Source organism: Talaromyces amestolkiae (assembly GCF_001896365.1).
Source record: "Talaromyces amestolkiae strain CIB chromosome Unknown scaffold14.1, whole genome shotgun sequence".
NCBI lineage: Eukaryota > Fungi > Ascomycota > Eurotiomycetes > Eurotiales > Trichocomaceae > Talaromyces > Talaromyces amestolkiae.
The window spans coordinates 364,027-383,490 of NW_024468050.1; the positions used below are offsets into that span (position 1 = coordinate 364,027).

Here is a 19,464-nt window from a genome sequence, read left to right on the forward strand (position 1 = left end):
GCACGAGGGCTAGCTTACTGTCAGGTGCCATGATTCTCAGTGTTGCTCTTTGGCGTTTTGCTCAATAAATTGAATGGAGAGAACTGGGTGCAGATTATTGTTTCTGATGCTGTGAACTAGTGGAGACCGTTGGGTTTATACGCTAGGTATAGGCAGCTATACGCTGGCAATATTGAATGATCAGGTAACTGCTGCTGCACATTTTGAATAATGTTGCATACTGGCACTGCTTTCTAGGTAATGATCCAGGCAGTGATCTAGCACCATTGAAATTAGGACAGGTACGCATTTCAGTCAATGTGAAACAACGTGCCAACTTCTATTCTATGAGATTCTCTTCTTAAGGGTGCCAGGGTACCGGTCGATGCCCGCCTTTACTTGATAGCATTTGCTTCGTTCCCACATATAACTAATCAACGTGCCAATATGCGCCGGCTCTAAAACATGTTGAAGATTACGCTCCGAGTAACATGAGCGGCTCCATTTAGAAGCAATGTACAGCAGTCCAAGATTCACCGCTATCAGACCTCCGATAAGTGAGTTGCTGTACGCAGCGTCAGAAACATTTCTCGAATAATAAATCCAATTTTTCAGGCCAACACTTTGAATATGTGGCCAAGCTAAGATGGTCACTAGATAGCTAAAACTGGAGTGCAATAGGTCCAATTGTGAGTAGAGGAACGCATTGAATAAGCCTGCCGAGAGACACATTAGGCCCAGGTTGACCAGGGAACGTTTGCTGTGATAGTTTTTGTGATGATACTTTTCGGTATTCTGCGCAAAGAACATGGTTTTCAATCAAAGGGAGGATTTGGCTAGTTTCTAAATTTCGACTTTGCTCTTACGGTGTTTCAGGGGTATTCAGCGTAAGAGGATCTAGAGAATATGAACCGCTCCTCACATCAGACCGACCTATAGTCAGTCTACAGCACTGAAAAAAGTACTCGTATATGTAATTGTCGCCTCATTCCTGACGTACCAAACATTTTCGGCTGTGCGTTGGTTCTGCCAAAGTTTGGTTCCATTGAGGGCTCCTCATTTCGTTTTGGAAGTTCTGAAGAATTAGGACGATTACTAAATGGCTGGAATCAAGCATATCATAATATTAGCTCTAGAAACTATGTAGATTCTGCTGAAAATAGCTTACGTTGTAAATTTGATCCAAGACTGCTTCGTAACGTCTTAGTGCTAGGGCTTGTCACCACAGGACCTAATGACACATAGAGTTCGAGTTAGTCCAATCAAACTTCGAGGTCCAGCCAACAGACTATTTTAATCTGCTCCAGTGTTTTTTTTTTCATTGAATCTTTATAAGTCAACTATTTGCCCTCAAATTGGTGCAGATGAGTTAGGTTAGGGCTATATTCAACGGCATCTCCCCTCCAATCGGTCTCTTCCCATCACGTGACCTGCTCTTGAAATWTTTCCCGCCACTGGCAGTGGTCTGACGGGTCTCGTAACCACAACCCATAACACGCAAAAGGAGGATTTCTTTGTGGCGCAAAAAATACAAGGAAGGTGAAATCAAAATGGCTTCAAATGACAGATTACTGCCTCCTGAGCAATTCCACATCAAGCGTCGACGAGAAGAGGAGCCTGTTGACACGCTTTGTAAGTTTACCTTACCCCACGCTTTACGTATGACCTTGTATACATCGTAAATTCACAGAAGCAAATCTTAATGTTTTTCATTTTTCATCTTCATAAACATGGACTAACATCGTAATAGATATCCAATCTGAGCTGCACCAGAAAAAGCGGCGTTTTACAGACTTTGTCTTCCAAAGAGTCAAAGTCCCAGGTGATTCTACTACTGCCGACAGTGCTGGAGATGCGCCTTCACCACCATCATCAGCTGTTGCGACTGCAGCTGTGCAGGACCGACTGCGAAGTCCTAGGTCTGTGAGCACGTCTGACTTTCCGAGCAGCAGTCGGATCAGGCCTGCGGGAACCCCAGCAGGGATAAGCGGTATCCCTACTGTTCGAGCAACTTCGCCCGGTGCAGAGTTTCGCGCAGAACGTGCTCAGGCCGAGTCACGACGTCAAGAAGCTGACGCCAAACGCAAGCGGCTCCAGGAGCCCATTAGCAAATTCCTAGGGGTCTCGGATGGACTTTCAGATCGTGAGAATGAGAAGTCCGCAACTGCGTCTAAGACTGGGACCCCTGCATCGCCGTCTTCTACGCCGCCTCTCAGCGCGAGTCCTGCGCCATTTCCGACGTCGCTTCGTCGATTCCACATCTCGCGTCCCAGCACTCCGCTGAGCGTTGCTACTGGAAGCGGAGTGTCCAAAGGCAACACGCCAAGTCGGGCTCGAGCTATTCTCGTCGAGAAGCTTACTCGTGCTCCTTCTCTCAGAGGTGTATCGGTTCTCGAGACACTCGAGAAGACAGCGGGAAGCAGTGTTGAGATAGATACAGTTGTTCAGTCTCAGCTAGCCAAGACACAAACCGAGGATGAAGTGCCCATAAGGCGAAAACGACCGATCGTGAACAAGGCAGAGAAGCAATGGAGGGAACAGCAAAAGTCGACCATTTCCGCGGCTAAGGAGCATTTGACGACCAAATATGAGCCTCAATCAGACGATTTAGACAAATTGGCGAAAGAGCTTGAAGAGGTTATGCTTGATATAGAGGCGGAGGAGAACCGGATGGACGTTTACCATAAGCCACCATCTGCTCCGGCTCCTGCTATTGTGCCGCAGCGACAAAAAGGCCCGTTGAAATACATGCCCCGTAATCCGGGGGCTCGAAGGACAGTTCCTACCGAGGCGTCGCGCATGGCAGAGGAACAGCCAGACAAAACAATACACGTCGCAGAGGCAGAAATGGATAGCGACGGTGACTACGTCTACGATACTTATATCCGCGTTCCGATCCACACAGTCGCATCATCGGTATCGGGAGCTACGCCAAAGTCGGACATCGCAAGCTACAAAGATCCATTATCCGAGGCCAATACACCAGGCGGTATCAGCATTGACCCGACACGGACGGACATCGGTGTTGTGGTCATCACTTCAGATGACGAAGATATCTGGGATCAGTATCTAGAAGAGGACCAGGACTCTGAGGTAGATTGGGATGGCGACGATGTTGATTCTAACGGTACGCCCTCCATTAACTACAAATACTTTGATTCTCTACTAATTAGAGAAACAGCTGAGGACAATCCTGCAAATGACTACCCAGACGACGAACTTTCGTCCGCAGACGAATACGACGATAATCCGAGTATATACCGTCGGTACCGGGCTGCGAACTCTGACGATGAAGAGTTTGATGTCAATGAGTTTGATGAAGAGGCCGATGATGCTGATTACAGAAAGTACATGTATGAGTACGTTGGGGATGATGATGAAGAGTGAGTCACTGTCCGGTTTCTAGACTGGGACTTATCTAGCTCTGGTTAATCATAACTCTATTCCGGCAACTTGTTGTAGTGATAATCCTGTCTATTGATCAATTGCTTGATTTTCACATGTACGTAGCATTTGTAATAAGTTACCAAGAAGTGGTAGAATGGTTTATCATCAAGTGACGGACAAACAAAAATTCAAAAAGCAAACAGAGAGCCAACCCTAGCAGGACAAAGACCACACAAAAGTTAAACAAAGACAACACACTTGGCTAAACTTGCTCATAGCTAAAGGAAATAAAGGAAAAAGCCACCACCGAGACCCATCACGTCAACGTCAAAGAACTGAAAATTCAAGAACTATCCACCAAGAACATGTGCAGTGAAAACCAGAAAGAAAAGGAAAAGGCCGACCGAAGTGAGATTGGAGAACAAAGGGCTTCGAGTGGTCCAGTCCATGCCTGGCCAGCCCCCGTACATGGTTCTCGCTAGAAGAACAGCACAAGTAAAAATAAAAGGAAACAAACTGCAGAAACCCAGCTATGAAAAACAAAAAGGCGAAGGTAAAGCAAGGAAACAGACAAAGCGAACGAAAGAGATTACCACCGAGCCCGAACGATGCAGTAACGACAGATAGCCTCTCCAAAAATCGAAACATGAGCGCGTATTTGAATGTTTGAGGGAAGTAAGACAAAGGAGGTACAAGAATCGAAGGTGTAGATGTTGAGAATGTAGGTGTGAATATTGTCAGATAAGAGCAGGAAAGAAGTTGAGGGAGTCGAATAGGGGGGGATTTCTTTTCTCGGGTTGTAGAGAGTAGATAAGATGATATATTATCAAGCAACCATCATCTCCTCTTCATCGTCCGAATAAGAGCTAGGCGTATACGGCTCCGGCGTCGACGCTTCTGATGACAAAATCGACGCTGTTGACGAAATCGATGACTGACTATACGTCCTCATCATCTGCTTGTCATCCGAAGCTTTTTGACCGCTCTGATTATGTTGCAGCGGCTCAATCGAATGCAATGGCGGACCAGGATGAAGACCAGCAATGGCATGCTCAGCCCTCATCCAGGGGTACCAAACATGACACCACTCCACAACGCCAAATTTGGGCAACAGCCTCTCTCGCGTCGATCGGCCTCGAGCCATAAACTCTCCATCCTTCAGTCGTCGCTGCTCCCGTACCGTAGGACACTTTTTGGCGTTAATAAAACGGTAGAATTTGCATTGGATGCCCTGCGTGTTTCGTTCGGAGCGTCCCTGGCCAGGGAATTGCTTGTTGAAGGCATCTGTGCAATCTCGCCATTCTTCATCGAGGTCTACGCGGTGGTACCAAATGAAGTACATTTCTTCGTCGGTGTATTTGGGTCGAGGCGCTCTTCGGCGTTCACTTATTGTGGTTGAGGAGGTGCTGGAAACGGAGTCGAAGCGTTCATAACGGTATCCCGCTGAGCCTTGCTGTTGGATCTTGTTGCTGTCGTCGATGATTGTTGGTGATCGGTGTCCCTCGCTGCTGTCATAGTGTATTCTTTTTGAAGTTTGATGTCGGTTTTCAGCATGTTTGTAGTGGATGCTATTCGTGTCGTCGAGTTGCATTTGTCGCAGTGGGAGGTCGAGACGTTGCGATGTGTTGATACCTGCATTCTGTTGCTGCGGATTCAGTAGCGCACTGATAGACATTGGAGTCTTAACAGCCGCCATGGTTGAATGTGATATCGTCGCTCTCAGCTGCCAGATAATGGACAGTAAGATAGTCTGATTGCGAGAGAAATGTGTGCGGCGAAAATCCTCAGCAAGATGGGTCAGATTAGGGCATTTGGCTCACATCCAGCCAAAAGAACAAACCAAAGAGACACAAAAGCCACCGATAGATTTAAGGTTGTAGAAAGAACAATCGAGATTGAAGAACAAGTCGGGTAAGAGACTGCAACTACAACAATCGATGAGTGAGCAGTCTTAGTATCTTATACTATCCCGGAAAGGATATGGTCGAGTCCCTCCCAGAGAATTTGGAACAGTGCAACGCTAGTCGGTCCCAAACGGAGAAATTCTTTTAATACACTATCTGCTGATGCATGCTTGGACTGAAGCGAACAATAGAGACGACAAGGATCTTTTAATTATGTTGCAAGGCCCTTTCCAGGCTTTCCTGGGGAGGGTGGGGATTGATGAGCAGGATAGGCGGCCGTCAATGGTTGTGATCGGGGAGATTGATCAAGGTGATTTGCCGAGTCCAGAAGGAGACGAGCGAGATGAGATTATTCGAGGAAGTCAATCAAACAAAGACACGTACAGGTGCATCTGTTCTATGAAAATTTGCGCATATGTTAGTCCTGGACAGGGCAGAACCTGATTAATGAATGAATAGAATAATCCTCACTACTCTTAATAATCCCTTCATCTAGTAGTTAATCGAGAGTGGGGGTAAGAGAGAAAGTAGGGAAGAAAAGGAAACCAGTGTCTCGGCCAGAGAAAGAACGCCGACGTTAAATGCGGCGCATCATTTTCACTTCTGCATAAAGTTGAACTTGTAAATCGGACTAGGTCTGATTAATCTGACTCTGATAGGGCCTACATGACTGGGCGCAGCAATACAGTACTAAAGGAAAAGAGAATGGGCCAGGCAGGCTCAGGTCAAGCCCTGTCAGGGTCTGCTTTAACCAACATGGGTGCCGCTGTCAAATTCTGGCAACATGCATTGCGAGAACCGTCCGATCCAGTCCTGATACGTAGATCTGCGAGCAGACTGGATCCATCAGGTGGAGTGAAAGCGGTGCTAGATTTACTTTACCCCGTTCTGCTAGTTAAAAAAAAGGGTTGTCTGTGTCTATCTATTTTTGCGCGTCCGTCACGGACACAGCCTGCGAAGTGTTGCGCCTGCAATGCAGTGGGCCATCAGAACAGAAAAAATAAAATAAAAACTGTCGGGAAGGCACGCCACACAGCTTGATTAATTTGGATCCTGGTGCTAGGCAGAGAAAAGGAACAGGGGGGTGTGGGAATACCAACCCTGGGTGTTAGAGGTGGCTAGCCGGAAGCCCGTTATCTCTCTCCGTCACCAACCTCGCCGAGGAAATGGGTGAATTGTGTTGTCTGAAAATGGCAAAAGAGTGGGAGGCCGCAAGGAGGGATAATGGATAAATGCAATCAAAAAGAATAATGCTGGCGGAACGAATATGCGTCCTTTGAGGCCTTTTCACATCCGGTTTTTTTCGTCATTGAGGGGCGAGAGTAACATAGAGAACATGAGGGGAGTCGAATGAGCTGACGAGAAAAACGTCTGGCAAAGGACGACTCCTCCTCCTATGCACGACCAACATCAGCAGGACAGGTCGATTGGGTGCTAAACACCACCAAGTTGCACCAGTTTTTAGCTTACCGTTCTGCTGGGATTTTTGAGCGAATCGCAGCGACGAGCACAAATGCTCGGTGCAACCACGAAAAAGAGGATAATCCCCTCCCCCTTTCTGCCGCGTAACAGCTTCCCGTCAGGACCGATTCTTGCCAGCACATCGTTGCATCGACTGCTGCGCCGTATGTACGTGAGGATGTTGGCGGTTGAGGTTTGATATATGATTATCAGCGACGCGTGCGGTCAAACTGCAGGAGCTGATTCGCCAACCAACCGCGGAAATGGCCCCTTAATTCGGCAACACACTACTACGGACTAGGCGTGGTGAAAGTGGCAGGAAGATGACGATGGGGGKGATGAATCGAGTTTGGGCGGCTGTGATTGGTGGCAAGTACGCTCCTGCGCCGCCTTGCTTCCAAATTCGATTTGTTCTAGTGAGCAATTAGCGCGGGTCTTAGTCGCACGGTGGACTCATGTCTCTTTGTTTGGCAGCGGAGACTAGGGCCACTAGACGAGTTGTGTGTGGCCAGGGATACATGCGCCGTCCGGAGCACCATGCCCGTGCCGCCAGTGACTACTACGTTGGTCGTAGTTGACTAACGTTAGTGCCTAACCATTATTAATCAGTTCATCAGTACGAAGGATAGCGAACGTAGTATGTACGACACGGTACGTAGATGGAGCGAGCGCTTGACGGGCGAAGGCAGGTGGATCGGTCGTCGTTCAGCGTCGTATCGTGTACACACTCGACGGACTGACTCCAACTGAGGCTCTGGCGCGGCAAATGAAGGCAACATGTGGTATCACCGAAGGCGCACGTAAACAAATTGGCTCCGAGCTCCGTGATCCTCTGTCTATCGATGGCGTGGCCAGTCAGATCCGTGTAAGGGGTGGAGAGGCCGTTAGCTTTCTACTATGTACTACATACATAGCAGTAGGAGGTAGTTAGTGGTCGGTCACTGGTCAGGGGCTCTGAACAAGCGCCGGCGACAAGGATGCCGACGAGACCCGTGAGGAATCGAAGAAGGTTGGGCGATCGTCTGATCCTCGCGTGTGTGTAGTGTGCACGGGAGACTCCGTGCGGGCGTCTGTTTGTCTGTGCTTAGGCGTGGTGGAAGTATATACTGTATACTGTATACCGTACAGATGGAAGATGAGAGGAAGATGAGCTAGGTACCTACATAGTAGGTAGGTATGTTATATTTTCAGGGGATGTCCTAAGAGGAACCTCCAGTGCCCTGTCTCTGTGTCGCTCCTTCCTTCCTGCCCGCCGTGTATTAGTCACCTTCGTCCCCTTGGCACCTACCTATCTAGTCGCCGTGTACTCTATGTAGGTAGATGATTGTCATCGTGGATCTGCCAACTTATCATCTTCTAGTCCTTCCAGCACCAACGTACAAATGACGCTCTAGCCACCAAAAGAGATAGGGAACTCTCTCCCGTCGGTCCTGAACATGGCAGTGATGATGCTGCCTACGTACATACTACATGGTCATACTACGTCGACTCATCCACGCCTTATTCGAGTTCACGATCACGCTGCGTATTACGCGTAGGCACAACTCGACATTTCTTTCATCCACCCGCCACCAGCCCACATCGGCAGCTGCACCCTTGCTGCTTTTGTCCAAGGATGAACCTTAAACGCCCAGAGTGGATGCACTATCGCTTTGGCCGTGCAGCCATAGGCCATGAAGAAATTAGAACGAGATTGAAGCTCTGCCAGACAAAGAAAAAAGCGAATTACTCAGGCGCAAGAACGTAATTAGCGGCCGCTAGCAAGCGACGGACCACGGGGGGAATGACGAAAAGAGGCATGCCATGAGTCGTTTCTTAGACAATGTCACTGATCCTCCGCCACTATCGCATAAATTAGAAATCCTCTCGTCCAATAGCTGTCGGCTTCAGTCATTATTTCACGCGGTCCTGATCGCTGATTGCTTGGAATATCCTCAATAATTCAGCCGCTAGCCGCCCTGCTCGGAGGATGTCATTTAATTTCAATCCTTGAAAAAGTGGTATTTTCTTTGTTCGAGCCCGTTGCCACGCCGCATGATGAGACGATCAGGTGACTTGGACCAATGGAGTCGTATCCTATGACTCCGGCTCCAAGGGCTGCTGCCTCTCATTCCCTGAATCGAATAATTCGGATTGACACAATATGCCAGAACGAGGCATACGATCGACTTCGACTGCAAATCTGCGACCCGCTCCCGTGAGGGTTCTCAAAACGCCATGACTCGCAAGTCTGACAAATTATTAGATACAGACTGAAGAAGGCTATGTGTGTTGATCACTCATCTATCAGCTATTATCGACATGAAGATGTCTTTCACAACTTCGTCATGACATCTGCGTAGTCGACGAAGCGACGATTGAAGTTTTAGAAGTCAGTTACAACTCAATCAAAAATGTACATAGTATGGCTCGGTCTGCGCTTGTGTAGGGCGTACTTGGTAGTGTCCAATGAGAATGACACAAATATATTCAATCTTAGTGTCTCCAGAAATGGTCCAGACTGACGACGTGGGCCGCGGCTTTCCCTTTGCTGAGCACGGAGAACGGAGTACTAGCACGGAGGTACAACAACCCTGAACCCTGAATATTCATCCTCGAAATTGAGACAGTGCGCGAGTCAACTAAACACTAAGGAATAAATTAATCGAATTGGCCGGTTAAACATTAGCATTTAGCAAAAGGTTGCCGGACTTGCCGAATACACCGTTCAGGCTAATCGACTCCATAGTAGCACTACTAGCCATGTAGAACGCGTCATATCGTTAGAGTAGTAAAGAGTACCAGAGAGGATTTCTACAAAAGGAGTTATCGGCCGTTGATTCAGTTCTAGATTAAGAGTACCTAGTGTTAGGAACGACGTGGCTAATTCCTTTCAAGACGAATGGCTTCAAGACTACGTGCCGTGGTGAAGAATCCGCATAATTCACCTATTATTGCGATTGACAAAACGGAGGACCTCGGCCGTATCTAGCCAAAACAGAATACTAAGTACTAAAACCCCCTAGAGTCAAGGCCAATAATATCACTCTTATGTCAATCGCTTAAGTCGCAGTTCGGTTTAGTCCTAATCCGACCTAAGCGGGCTATAAACCCATGGAAATGCATCTCCATTCTGATTCTTTTGATATGAACCTGTTTGGAAGAAAGTATTTGCGCCGGTCTGAGTCATTGCATGTAACGATATTTATCTCAGACGGATCATTTGTATGATACGCCTTGGATGTAGGGAGTAATGGAACAGGGAGATACCCTGAGCACTTTCGTGGAGCTTCGACCAGACTTGAATCGATCCCCGTTTGAGACTGACAAGATATCACAATGTAGAAAAGTTAAAAACTCGAGAATCAGATCACGGCAACTGAAGTGCGGTTCATTTCAATGTTACGTACTCTCTAACTACATGGGTATGGACACCTCCAAGCTCTAACCCAAACAAACGTGCACACATCCGCAGTGCAGACTGCTATCTATTTCAGGAATGATGTTTATCCAGTGATAAGATTACGGAAAGAAAAGGTAAAAAAAAAAAAGTCAAGAGGGAAAATATAAATCCCTGTCGATGACCGTTCGTCCGAGCGTAGCAAAGCTAATCAGCGTCGAATAATGAATTCCGCAAATGTGGCACAGGTGTTCCTAAATATAACGATAATTTCTCCTACATGTACATGTAGGTAGGTGCATGGTGCTTGGATCGTGGGCCTACGTGATATGGTAAGTACTTGCTGATCTAGGTATGATTGTGGACCAAGTTCCATGAGGCAATACTTGTATCACAGGATCATTCATTCGTTGTTCTCATGATGATCAAGCGGGGCGACTCAAGATTTGATAACGTTGCGGAGGAGAGACGTCAGCTACGTATACACTCCATCCGATATGATTCACAGGGAATAGAGTAAGTATCGATGACTCCTAACATCCATGCAAGAATGTCCAGATGTTTGGGACAGCGTACCCATGTCTTAAATCCCTTGGCCTACCTACCTACGTGGTTATAATTGATTCCCCAAACATACACGTACCAGGAGACGAATACCCAACCCGAGAAACATGTCTACTTGTCCATACGAACCCGAAATCTCTCCGAAACTCGAGTAACATCATTACCGATATTAAATCCCAAAATAATGCCCCGAGAAATCTCGGGGAAAAAAATACAAAACTAACAAAGTATGCATGTACCTGCCTCGAGCTTCATCTTTAGTGCTTACAAATACTACAGATCCATGTATGTATCTGCCTAATCCGCAAACCATCCATGGACCCATTGATGGGATCGCATCGCGACTACTCTACGTTTATGGTAGTAGGTCGCCTGCGCCGCATTTTCAGTATTTCAAATGCATCTGTAAGCGAAGTGCAAAAAGCCTAGACCTCGCCACACACAACTGAGCAATAAGTACTTGATAGTATATTAAAATTAAATGGGCTTATGTTCTCAATGCGGGCTAGAGAGTTGCATGCATGTGCATAATAATTCGGTGTGTTATTAATTTAGTTCGTAAGTACACCTAGATACGGTCAGTGCTCTTGTCTTTTCGTCTTTTACCATTTGAGAGGTTTGTTCGACCTCCGAGCTGCCTAATACTAGGTGGTATGATGTCTCTGGAGTCATTGATGTGGCAGGGTAGTACTCAGGCAGATATCTATGTTACTTAGGGCATGTATGTATGTATGACCTACTATGAGCATATGATCAACATTCAACAATCGATGAACATGTGACTTCCTATCTGAATAGATTGATTATGGTGTTCATTTAATTTTTGAAAGTGTCTCATCTAATGATCTGTAAAAGGGCAGGTCTAAAAATCGAAAACCGTTACTTGAAGTCTTATCAGATAGCCCTAATGACAATCGTAGCAATTAGGACTTAGGGTTCTATAGACTCATGGAACTATTATGTATAGTTAAAGCTCAAGAAATATTCAGAGCATTAGAGTCATATGAATATCTAGGTACACGTACCTCTACAACTCACACACTTATACATCCATCCCACGATCAACACGCCTACTCAACTCCTCTGCCCGATAGTAGCTAACATACTCCCCAACCTGCTTCGCAAGTTTTTCCATATCCAAATCATCAACAGCAAGATCCACTTCCTCATCAGCCTTCTCTAAAGCAGTAGTCAACATCTCACAATCCCAGCATAGACAAACCGAATACTCCTGGCCGAACCGAGCGCGAAACAAATGGCTCGTCTCGTCGGCACCATGGCCAAGCTCTTTCTTGCCGATTTTGTCGTCGTGGTTGATATATCGGCCCGTCCTTGCACGCATAGTCTCTTCGTATAAGACCGCAGAGCACTGGTGCGTATGCCAGACTAGGTCAACATCTAAGGTTGGCACCAGCGTCTTAGCAGGGTAAAGTGCAAAGAGTTTGATAAACTTGTTATATCGATCAATAGCACGACACATTGTCCCGCTAACAGCAGGGCTGCAAATCCAGAGATGGCTATGCATCTTATCGACAAACGAAGCCTGGCGCTTGACATTTTCGGTGAGCGATGTTATTGTCGATTGCTGTAGTCCCACTTGAATCTCGAGCACATCTTTGATGAATTGGTTCTCGCGTTCGCTGAGAACCATCTGTTTCAGGGTTTGCCAGAGACTTCCGACTTGTTCTTTCGGGTCTCCGAAGCGGGACAGCGTGCTTGCAACAGGGCTGTATGTTGCTCCGACACTCTCCAGATATTGATATAGATCTGGCTCCATCTGGCATTCGTATTTGGTCCATTCCCAGGATGCTTCGGGGAGTTCGTAGGCCCAGGTCTTTGGATCTATGGCTTTGCGCTTGTATAAGGTCAGTCATGGCATCTAACAAGTATGTAGAAGGAAAAACGTACAATTTTTGCCCATGGAAATTCTACATTTCGTATCACGCTCAGCTTCTTGTCGCGGCAATAAGTCTGAAAATCGACGGGATTCAGCAAAAAAGCGTGCCAGACCATGATAATATCTGACCAACAAGGATCGTATTAACCTCTCGCTTATACACGACTCTTGAAAATAGAATGACATACCCAAAGGAGGCAAATGCGGCAAAGAAACAGCACCCCCCTTCTCCCTCACACTCTTTTCAACAGCGTGATTAGCAACCCTAATCCAAGCCTCAAACCTCACCGCCGCAATCTTCAAGTAAAAATCCCATTTCTCTCTCCTCCGATCTGGGTACGTCGTATCTCTTAACGGTGTCTTTTTGTAAACGTAAGCCCCCATTCCTTTATGGAACTTCTTTCTGTATACGATCTTATTGTTGATTTTGACGCCAAAGGTTTTGTCGAGGGCTGCTGAGTTGACGATGTGGTGGCGTAAGGTGAAGAATGCCTCTAGAAGTTCGAGGTGAGCTGCACATTGTCCTATCGTAGGTATTGATTGTCCTTCCTCTGTGCTATGGGCTGAGGTATTATTAGTAGTAGTGGTGGCTAAAGACTTGAAAAGACTCGGTGCTGGAATGAGTTGCCGCCCATCGGTCTGGTTCACATCTCCTTCATCCAGCAGCTTCCAGTGATCATCTAGGGGATCTTGATTATAGGTGTTTCGCCATTGTTTTAGATTCTTAATCTCTGCTTCAGCGGCTCGGTGCAGATTCTGAGTTGTAGAAGCGGCAATTAACGACATGTCGGTAAGGGCACGGCGACTGAGTTGTGTCTGTTTCTGGGATCCTATCTGCTGGCTGGTAAACAACAGAACACTCGATCAGATTCTACGCCGCCGTCTATGAATTTACCTAAAGTAATTACATAGTCACATAATCAAAGTCATATATGACAATTGCACAGCCACTGAAGATAGACTTCAGGCGTTCTCCGCTAAGATAACTACCGCGGATAGGGCTGGGACTAGCATAGCCCTAGCGGCTTAACATCCCCTTGACTTTGCCATTTGCGGTATCATGCTACGAGCTCTGTCTTTTCAAATGAGTAAGAACGAATACCAATGACAAAGCTAGTCTAAGATTCAGTCATAGTCCAGGATTTAGCTACTACCACAACTTGAGCTGCTGCCACAGCTACTGCCCCCTCCGCAGCTACTACTTCCTCCTCCACAGCTGCTTCCTCCGCCTCCCCCACTACTACTACTTCCACAGCTGCTGGTAGTATGGGTATTACCACAACTTGTACCACTCGAAGCAGGATATGATGCCGGACTAGCAACGCCTCCGCAGCTACTGTTCCCACAACCAGAGGCACAAGTTGATCCGMAAGCCACTGCACACGCTGATGCATAGCTAAACACAGCATCCCGGGAAGTCAGCGCAGCATCCATATGGATCTCAGATTTCTTAGCTGCATCGTTTGAATGACCATCTGAATCCCGCCTGTATCCGATAGTGTAACCGTACCTGTATTCTGCTTGCTTAGGCAACTCGACATCAGCACGGTTCATACGCTTTTTTCGTGCCAGTTCATAAGCCTCGATTTGCTCAGTTCGAGGCCTTATACCCCATTGTGCCATGAAATAGTTGCTACAATGTATCTTATCGTCGAAAAGAAGGTGACCAAAAGGCTGAGCGCGGTGGATGCCGCCCAGCTTGACTCGTGCTAGAGATGGGTCGAGAGAGCGCAGTCTTGATCCTAGTTCAGAGGAGGGTGATAGCCAAGCTGTTGCGGAGCGGAACATTGTTGTTTTGGCCATGGCTGTAGCGGCACGGCAAAGTATTGCCGACGCACTCAACACGGTGAGGCGATTGCGCATCCAGGCCTGAGGAGTAGATGCCGTCGCCCCCATGGGTTCAGAGAGCGAGGGCGGCGCGTACAAATGTTGATCGCGAGTTAGGTGGTGCGATACTACAGACCAAGAATCGAAAGGAAAGGCCCAAACGTGTTTGGACAGATTGCAGTCTCCGCAACATGTTGGGTAACGACCGTATGCCTCAGTGCAATCCCACGGAAAAATATTTTGATACGTGTATAGCGGTGCTCCGAAGGCGCCCCAGTCGTACCAGTACTCCTGATATGTATCAATGATGTCTGGTGCCTTTTCTGAGTGACCAAAGTAAAACTGGGAAATGTAATCCTGCGTCAGTCCAGTTGGAACGCTGAACTTACTTATAACCGCCGGTCGCATGTAACCTTCGTCTTTGCAAACGAAGCTCATGAGATAGAGAGGTTCAGCCAAGTCACTAGTCAGAGACCCGAAAAGCGCATGATCTATGAGTGAATTGCAAAACTGTTGGCAATTGTTCTGCGTGGCACTCCATGCAAGCTGTGTAGTTGGGCTCAATAGTCCCTCAGATATGCTACTGAGATATTCCTTCACGCGGCTGCCTATCATATTCCTGAGACTGTCAAGTAGTCTATCAAGTGATACACCGAGATCTGCCCCCTTTCTACATAGCGATTGACTCGCATCAAGAACGTCGCAGACTATCGCACGCTCGGGATCTTGTGGCAAGAGCCCGCTGAAAGGCGCCCCGACAACTTGTTTCATGACTGCCTTGTAGTTCGTCAGATGACGGGCAGGATGAAGACGTTGCCACACTTTCCGGTCTCCGGAGCCTGTGACTCGAAGGCATCGTTTTTGCTTGTCAGAGATGCTCAGACGTTGATGGAAGACGGGTGTTTCTCGCAATGTGACAAGTGCGCCGTCCTCAGTACTGCGGTAGCACGAGTCAGCAAGAATCACTTCAGTCATCTTAATCTCGGCTTACAGTGATGCACCATTCTCAATAACCAGGGGTCCAACACGGAGTCTCACTTTCAAGTTAGCAAACGGATCCTTATCAACATGTGCTTTGAAGAAAGCTGGAATGTCCCGTTCTGCTTGCGGGTCAGTAACTGCCTTGTCCAGGGCCACCGAAGAATGCAAACGTTGCTCTGATCGTTCAAGGCTTGTATTCGACGACGGTCTTCTGAGCTTGCCGAGTGTACGCGAGATTAACTTCTCTGGTTGAGATTGGTAGTGTTGAAGCATCCTTATTACATCGGTAGTCGACTCTGGACCTCTTTCCTTCTTATTTTCCTTAATCCCTGCTGCCTTACACAATGCCTTGTACTTTGCAACTGCGACAATGTCATCAAGGTTGCAAAGCTTACATTTCTTATTGAAATCGGCGTATTTTTGATGCCGTGCGTTTCCAGGTACTGGAAATAATGAAAGTAACTCATCACCATTGGAGTGAGGAATCGAGAGGCAAGGACAAATCCTCCGGCTTTCTTCGGGAGATATTGCCTCGGGCAGGATGCAATGCTTGTACTGCTTGACATAGGATTCCTTGCCGTAGAAATGGCGGAAGTAGCAGTCTTCACAAACGACTCGGGGCTCTTTGGGATCGACAGACTTGAACATGCTCCCGGTTATTGTGGCGTTGCATCGATTATTCGCGCAATGCATGGGATAGAAGTCGAGTGGCTTGTCTTCAGAGAAGTCCACTGAAATGGTTAGATACATCGACTACTCCTATCAAGGCTTGTATACATACGCTGGGGAACGACCGGCCACTTCTCCTTCTTGGTTGCTGGTCGATGTTCTATCAACTTCTCGATGTCGAGGAATCCTGCAGCACGAGTCAGCATTCGTTATTGCTACGATTCATCATTGATTAGCTTACCGGCCGCCTGTAGCAACACCCATGCTCGCCTTTCTAGTCCAGTAAAAGTCGGCATACCTGTACCTGAAGTCAGTGGTCATAGTACTTAGGTAATAATCCAAAGAATATAATAACATACCTTCCATGGTTTGGCGCACGGATGATTTGATCTTTGAGCTGATGAACTCAGCCTTCCGATCCATTGCGGCCTCATTCAAGGAATTCGTGTAGCTCGGCGGTCGTGCATCCATCGGCTGTTGAGCCTGTTTCATATCTTCGAGGCGCTTCTTGTCTGCCATCCGAATTAGTCGGCTTCAATCAGATTCCAAAATTTTAGCGCATACTGTATTTTATTGCATGTTCTCTAGCATGCTGGCTAACCTGGTCCACGAAGGTGTCAAATCCATGGATAAAGTCATCGTCTTCATCCGGCAATGAAACATCTGCGAATTCCGGCTGCTGCCATATAGCCAGGGTGCGAATGATATTCTCTAGCTCATCTCGAACGCCCTCCCAATACATGTCTTCGAGTGCTTGTTGCAGGGCATCCTTCCCATGTGCGGCCGGAGACCATGTCTCATGGGGCACTGCTGATACTCGTGTACCCTGTGTATTTGACTTCGATTTGGAGATGTTGAGGCGAATGTCTCGAAAGCGAGACATGATCACTTATCTTGAGTTGTTCGAGGAATGAACAACAGATGGTAGGATAGATGATTTACTCCGGAGAAAGTGGTAAGCTCCATTCTTGCGTTCGATGAGCTTGGTGGTGGATTTAAAGCATGGGAAGGTTCATTAGACTAGCTCCCTAGGGTAAATTTTAAGGTTGTGATGTGGTAAAGAACGCCTTATGCCTAGGCATTTTGGTGGCTGTGCAAACAACGCCCCGGGCTTCAAGGAACAGGAAAATTAGTCACGGTAATTCCTGAATACACCTGTACCTCAACAATTGCTTAAATAATAGTACAGGTTTCATGGATATGCAAAAATCAGGGATCCAGAATGCAAAAAGAATGGGTGATGGGATGAATCGGGATCGAACCGATGACCTTACGATATAATCAGATGTCTGAAGTTAATTCTTCAGTCGCACTATCTCCCATGATATATCACCCCATGACAAAAGCTGCTCAATAACGAGAACATCAAGAAACAAGAGCAGGAAAAGATGGGATAATCCCCTTACTCAAGCCGACCATTATCACCCGGATTAGCACGGTCCTAGACGTTGTAAGACTAGTCCGAGAAGCTTGTAGAATGGGAGGACCATGGACCACATCATTCAGTAAGTTCTGACCAGCTCATGGCTAAATATTGACTGGTTTCGAGCTAACTATTGGGCAAGATTGCGCATTTAAACAACTGTTTAGAATATCCCAAACTACTTAAGCCTATGACTAAGGAATGACAAAATGAATGACGTGTAAAGAAATACGCTATTCAGAGTATCTGGGATATATGGACAGAGGTCTCGAGTACCGCTTCGCTTGTTGCGGAATATGTGGCATCCAATAAATATACACTGGTGCGCATAAACAGAATTAAATTCAAGGGAAAATTGGACATGTTGGATTCCTTGAAAGTGCAAAAATAGTGTCACAAGATGCCCAAAAATCAAAAAAATTGGGTGATGGGATGAATCGGGATCGAACCGATGACCTTACGATATAATCAGATGTCTGAAGTTAATTCTTCAGTCGCACTATCTCCCAATCTCCCAACTGATATATCACCCCATGGGAAAAGTGGAAGAATTAATGTAATACAAACTGCATACTTGCTTAGTTTGCATTTTTCGCGCACTAAACTTCCGTATCTCTTCATAAATTCATGTCTCAGCTTTGACAAACACAATGGCAAGGGTCCCTCAGCATCGTATAAAGGGCAGGCAAAAGAAAGCTTAATAACTTGTGATGAGTCAGTAGCAAATGTTGAAGAAAGGAAAATAAGAGAGAGAAAGTACATGCATAGATTCAATACACCCGTCATCTTATTTGTGATATATACAATGTGCCGAGGAAGTGGGTAACCTCTCATGAACAGACAACAGAGATGGGGGATACATGTATGTAAGATTAGGGGATCATACCAGTGAAACAATCGACGCAGAAAACATGATTGTAGATGTTAGATTATACGAGCCACGTCTTGCAAACGCTCTGGAATGCCGTGATTAACATCAATTCTTTACCCTTATTCGGGGGTCACGCCGCCACCCTTTGTCATTCTTTACACATGTTTAATCTGTACAATCTGGTTAAGGATATTCTATGCAGACATTTACATGTGCCTCTTTTTCCCAATTATTAGCTATAGGAAGCAGTCCTGTATCAGCTCTGAATCAGTCTTTGCATTGCCCAACCCTCCATGAATCAGCCCTGTAAACCCGATCCGTGGCCCCGTTGTATAGGCTTCTCGGACTAGCCTTACACCAACCCATTACTTCATGGTTGGACCGTGTGAACCCGACAGTAATATGTTACCAGATAGTACGTGCCACTACATACAATGGGACGAAGAAAGTGCTGGCACCCCCCTGTATCCGAATACCAACACTATCACTAACCACCTGCATTATTCTTTGATAGAAACGCGCACATATCGCGTGACAAATAAATCACTATAAGACGTACAAAGTACGGGCTTCTCTGAGGTTTTCATTGTCCATCTTATTACCATATCAGGGAGGTAGTGAGCTTTTTTCGAAGCAGTCAGATATCTAGGGAAACATGTTTATTGGTATTGTGATTGACGGAAAAATGGGGGATAGTGAATCAGAAGGAACCGGTTATGTACATGGGCCATGTTTACGCGCAAGTAGGCGTGTTGTTTCTTCTATCAAATAGACTGTATTCACCTACCCACCCTGCGCCAGACGGAACAAGATCAATGGGTAAAATAGAGGAGCGGTCTGAAGAAATCGGGGATGAAATCGAGGACGGGTCCCGGGTGTGGATGAAGAGGAAAAATTGAATCTGTTCTTTGATTTCTTCTGAATCTGGCTTCCGGTTCACTGATATTGGAGAGTATAATAAATGGTTGGGATAGAACAAATAAAAAGGAAAACGGTGGGAAGTTGGGAAAAAAAGAGAAAAAAGAGGAAAAAAAATCCGGACGCCACATGATATCAAATTTGGTTCAAAGCGTATCATTCAGACCACTTGAGGTTTCAATTGCGTTGGAGGAGGTGTGGAAA

The 19,464-nt window shown here is 46.6% G+C and overlaps 3 protein-coding genes across 3 annotated transcripts; 1 reads left to right on the forward strand and 2 right to left on the reverse strand.

Annotated features, from left to right (window-relative positions):
* Window positions 1–1,529: 1,529 nt before the first annotated feature.
* Window positions 1,530–3,366, forward strand: BHQ10_007088 (uncharacterized protein; the record flags this gene model as incomplete). Its single annotated transcript, XM_040879745.1, has 3 exons — window positions 1,530–1,611; window positions 1,730–3,106; window positions 3,161–3,366. 3 exons carry the CDS (start codon window positions 1,530–1,532, stop codon window positions 3,364–3,366), a joined length of 1,665 nt encoding a protein of 554 aa, XP_040735592.1.
* An 826-nt stretch (window positions 3,367–4,192) lies between these two features.
* Window positions 4,193–5,062, reverse strand: BHQ10_007089 (uncharacterized protein; the record flags this gene model as incomplete). Its single annotated transcript, XM_040879746.1, has 1 exon — window positions 4,193–5,062. The coding sequence occupies one exon, from the start codon at window positions 5,060–5,062 to the stop codon at window positions 4,193–4,195; it is 870 nt and encodes a 289-aa protein (XP_040735593.1).
* Window positions 5,063–11,716: 6,654 nt separating this feature from the next.
* On the reverse strand, window positions 11,717–16,931 carry BHQ10_007090 (uncharacterized protein; the record flags this gene model as incomplete). Its single annotated transcript, XM_040879748.1, has 10 exons — window positions 11,717–12,529; window positions 12,583–12,695; window positions 12,760–13,412; window positions 14,082–14,721; window positions 14,788–15,335; window positions 15,390–16,110; window positions 16,161–16,235; window positions 16,290–16,346; window positions 16,408–16,560; window positions 16,613–16,931. The coding sequence occupies 10 exons, from the start codon at window positions 16,929–16,931 to the stop codon at window positions 11,717–11,719; spliced, it is 4,092 nt and encodes a 1,363-aa protein (XP_040735594.1).
* Window positions 16,932–19,464: the final 2,533 nt, after the last annotated feature.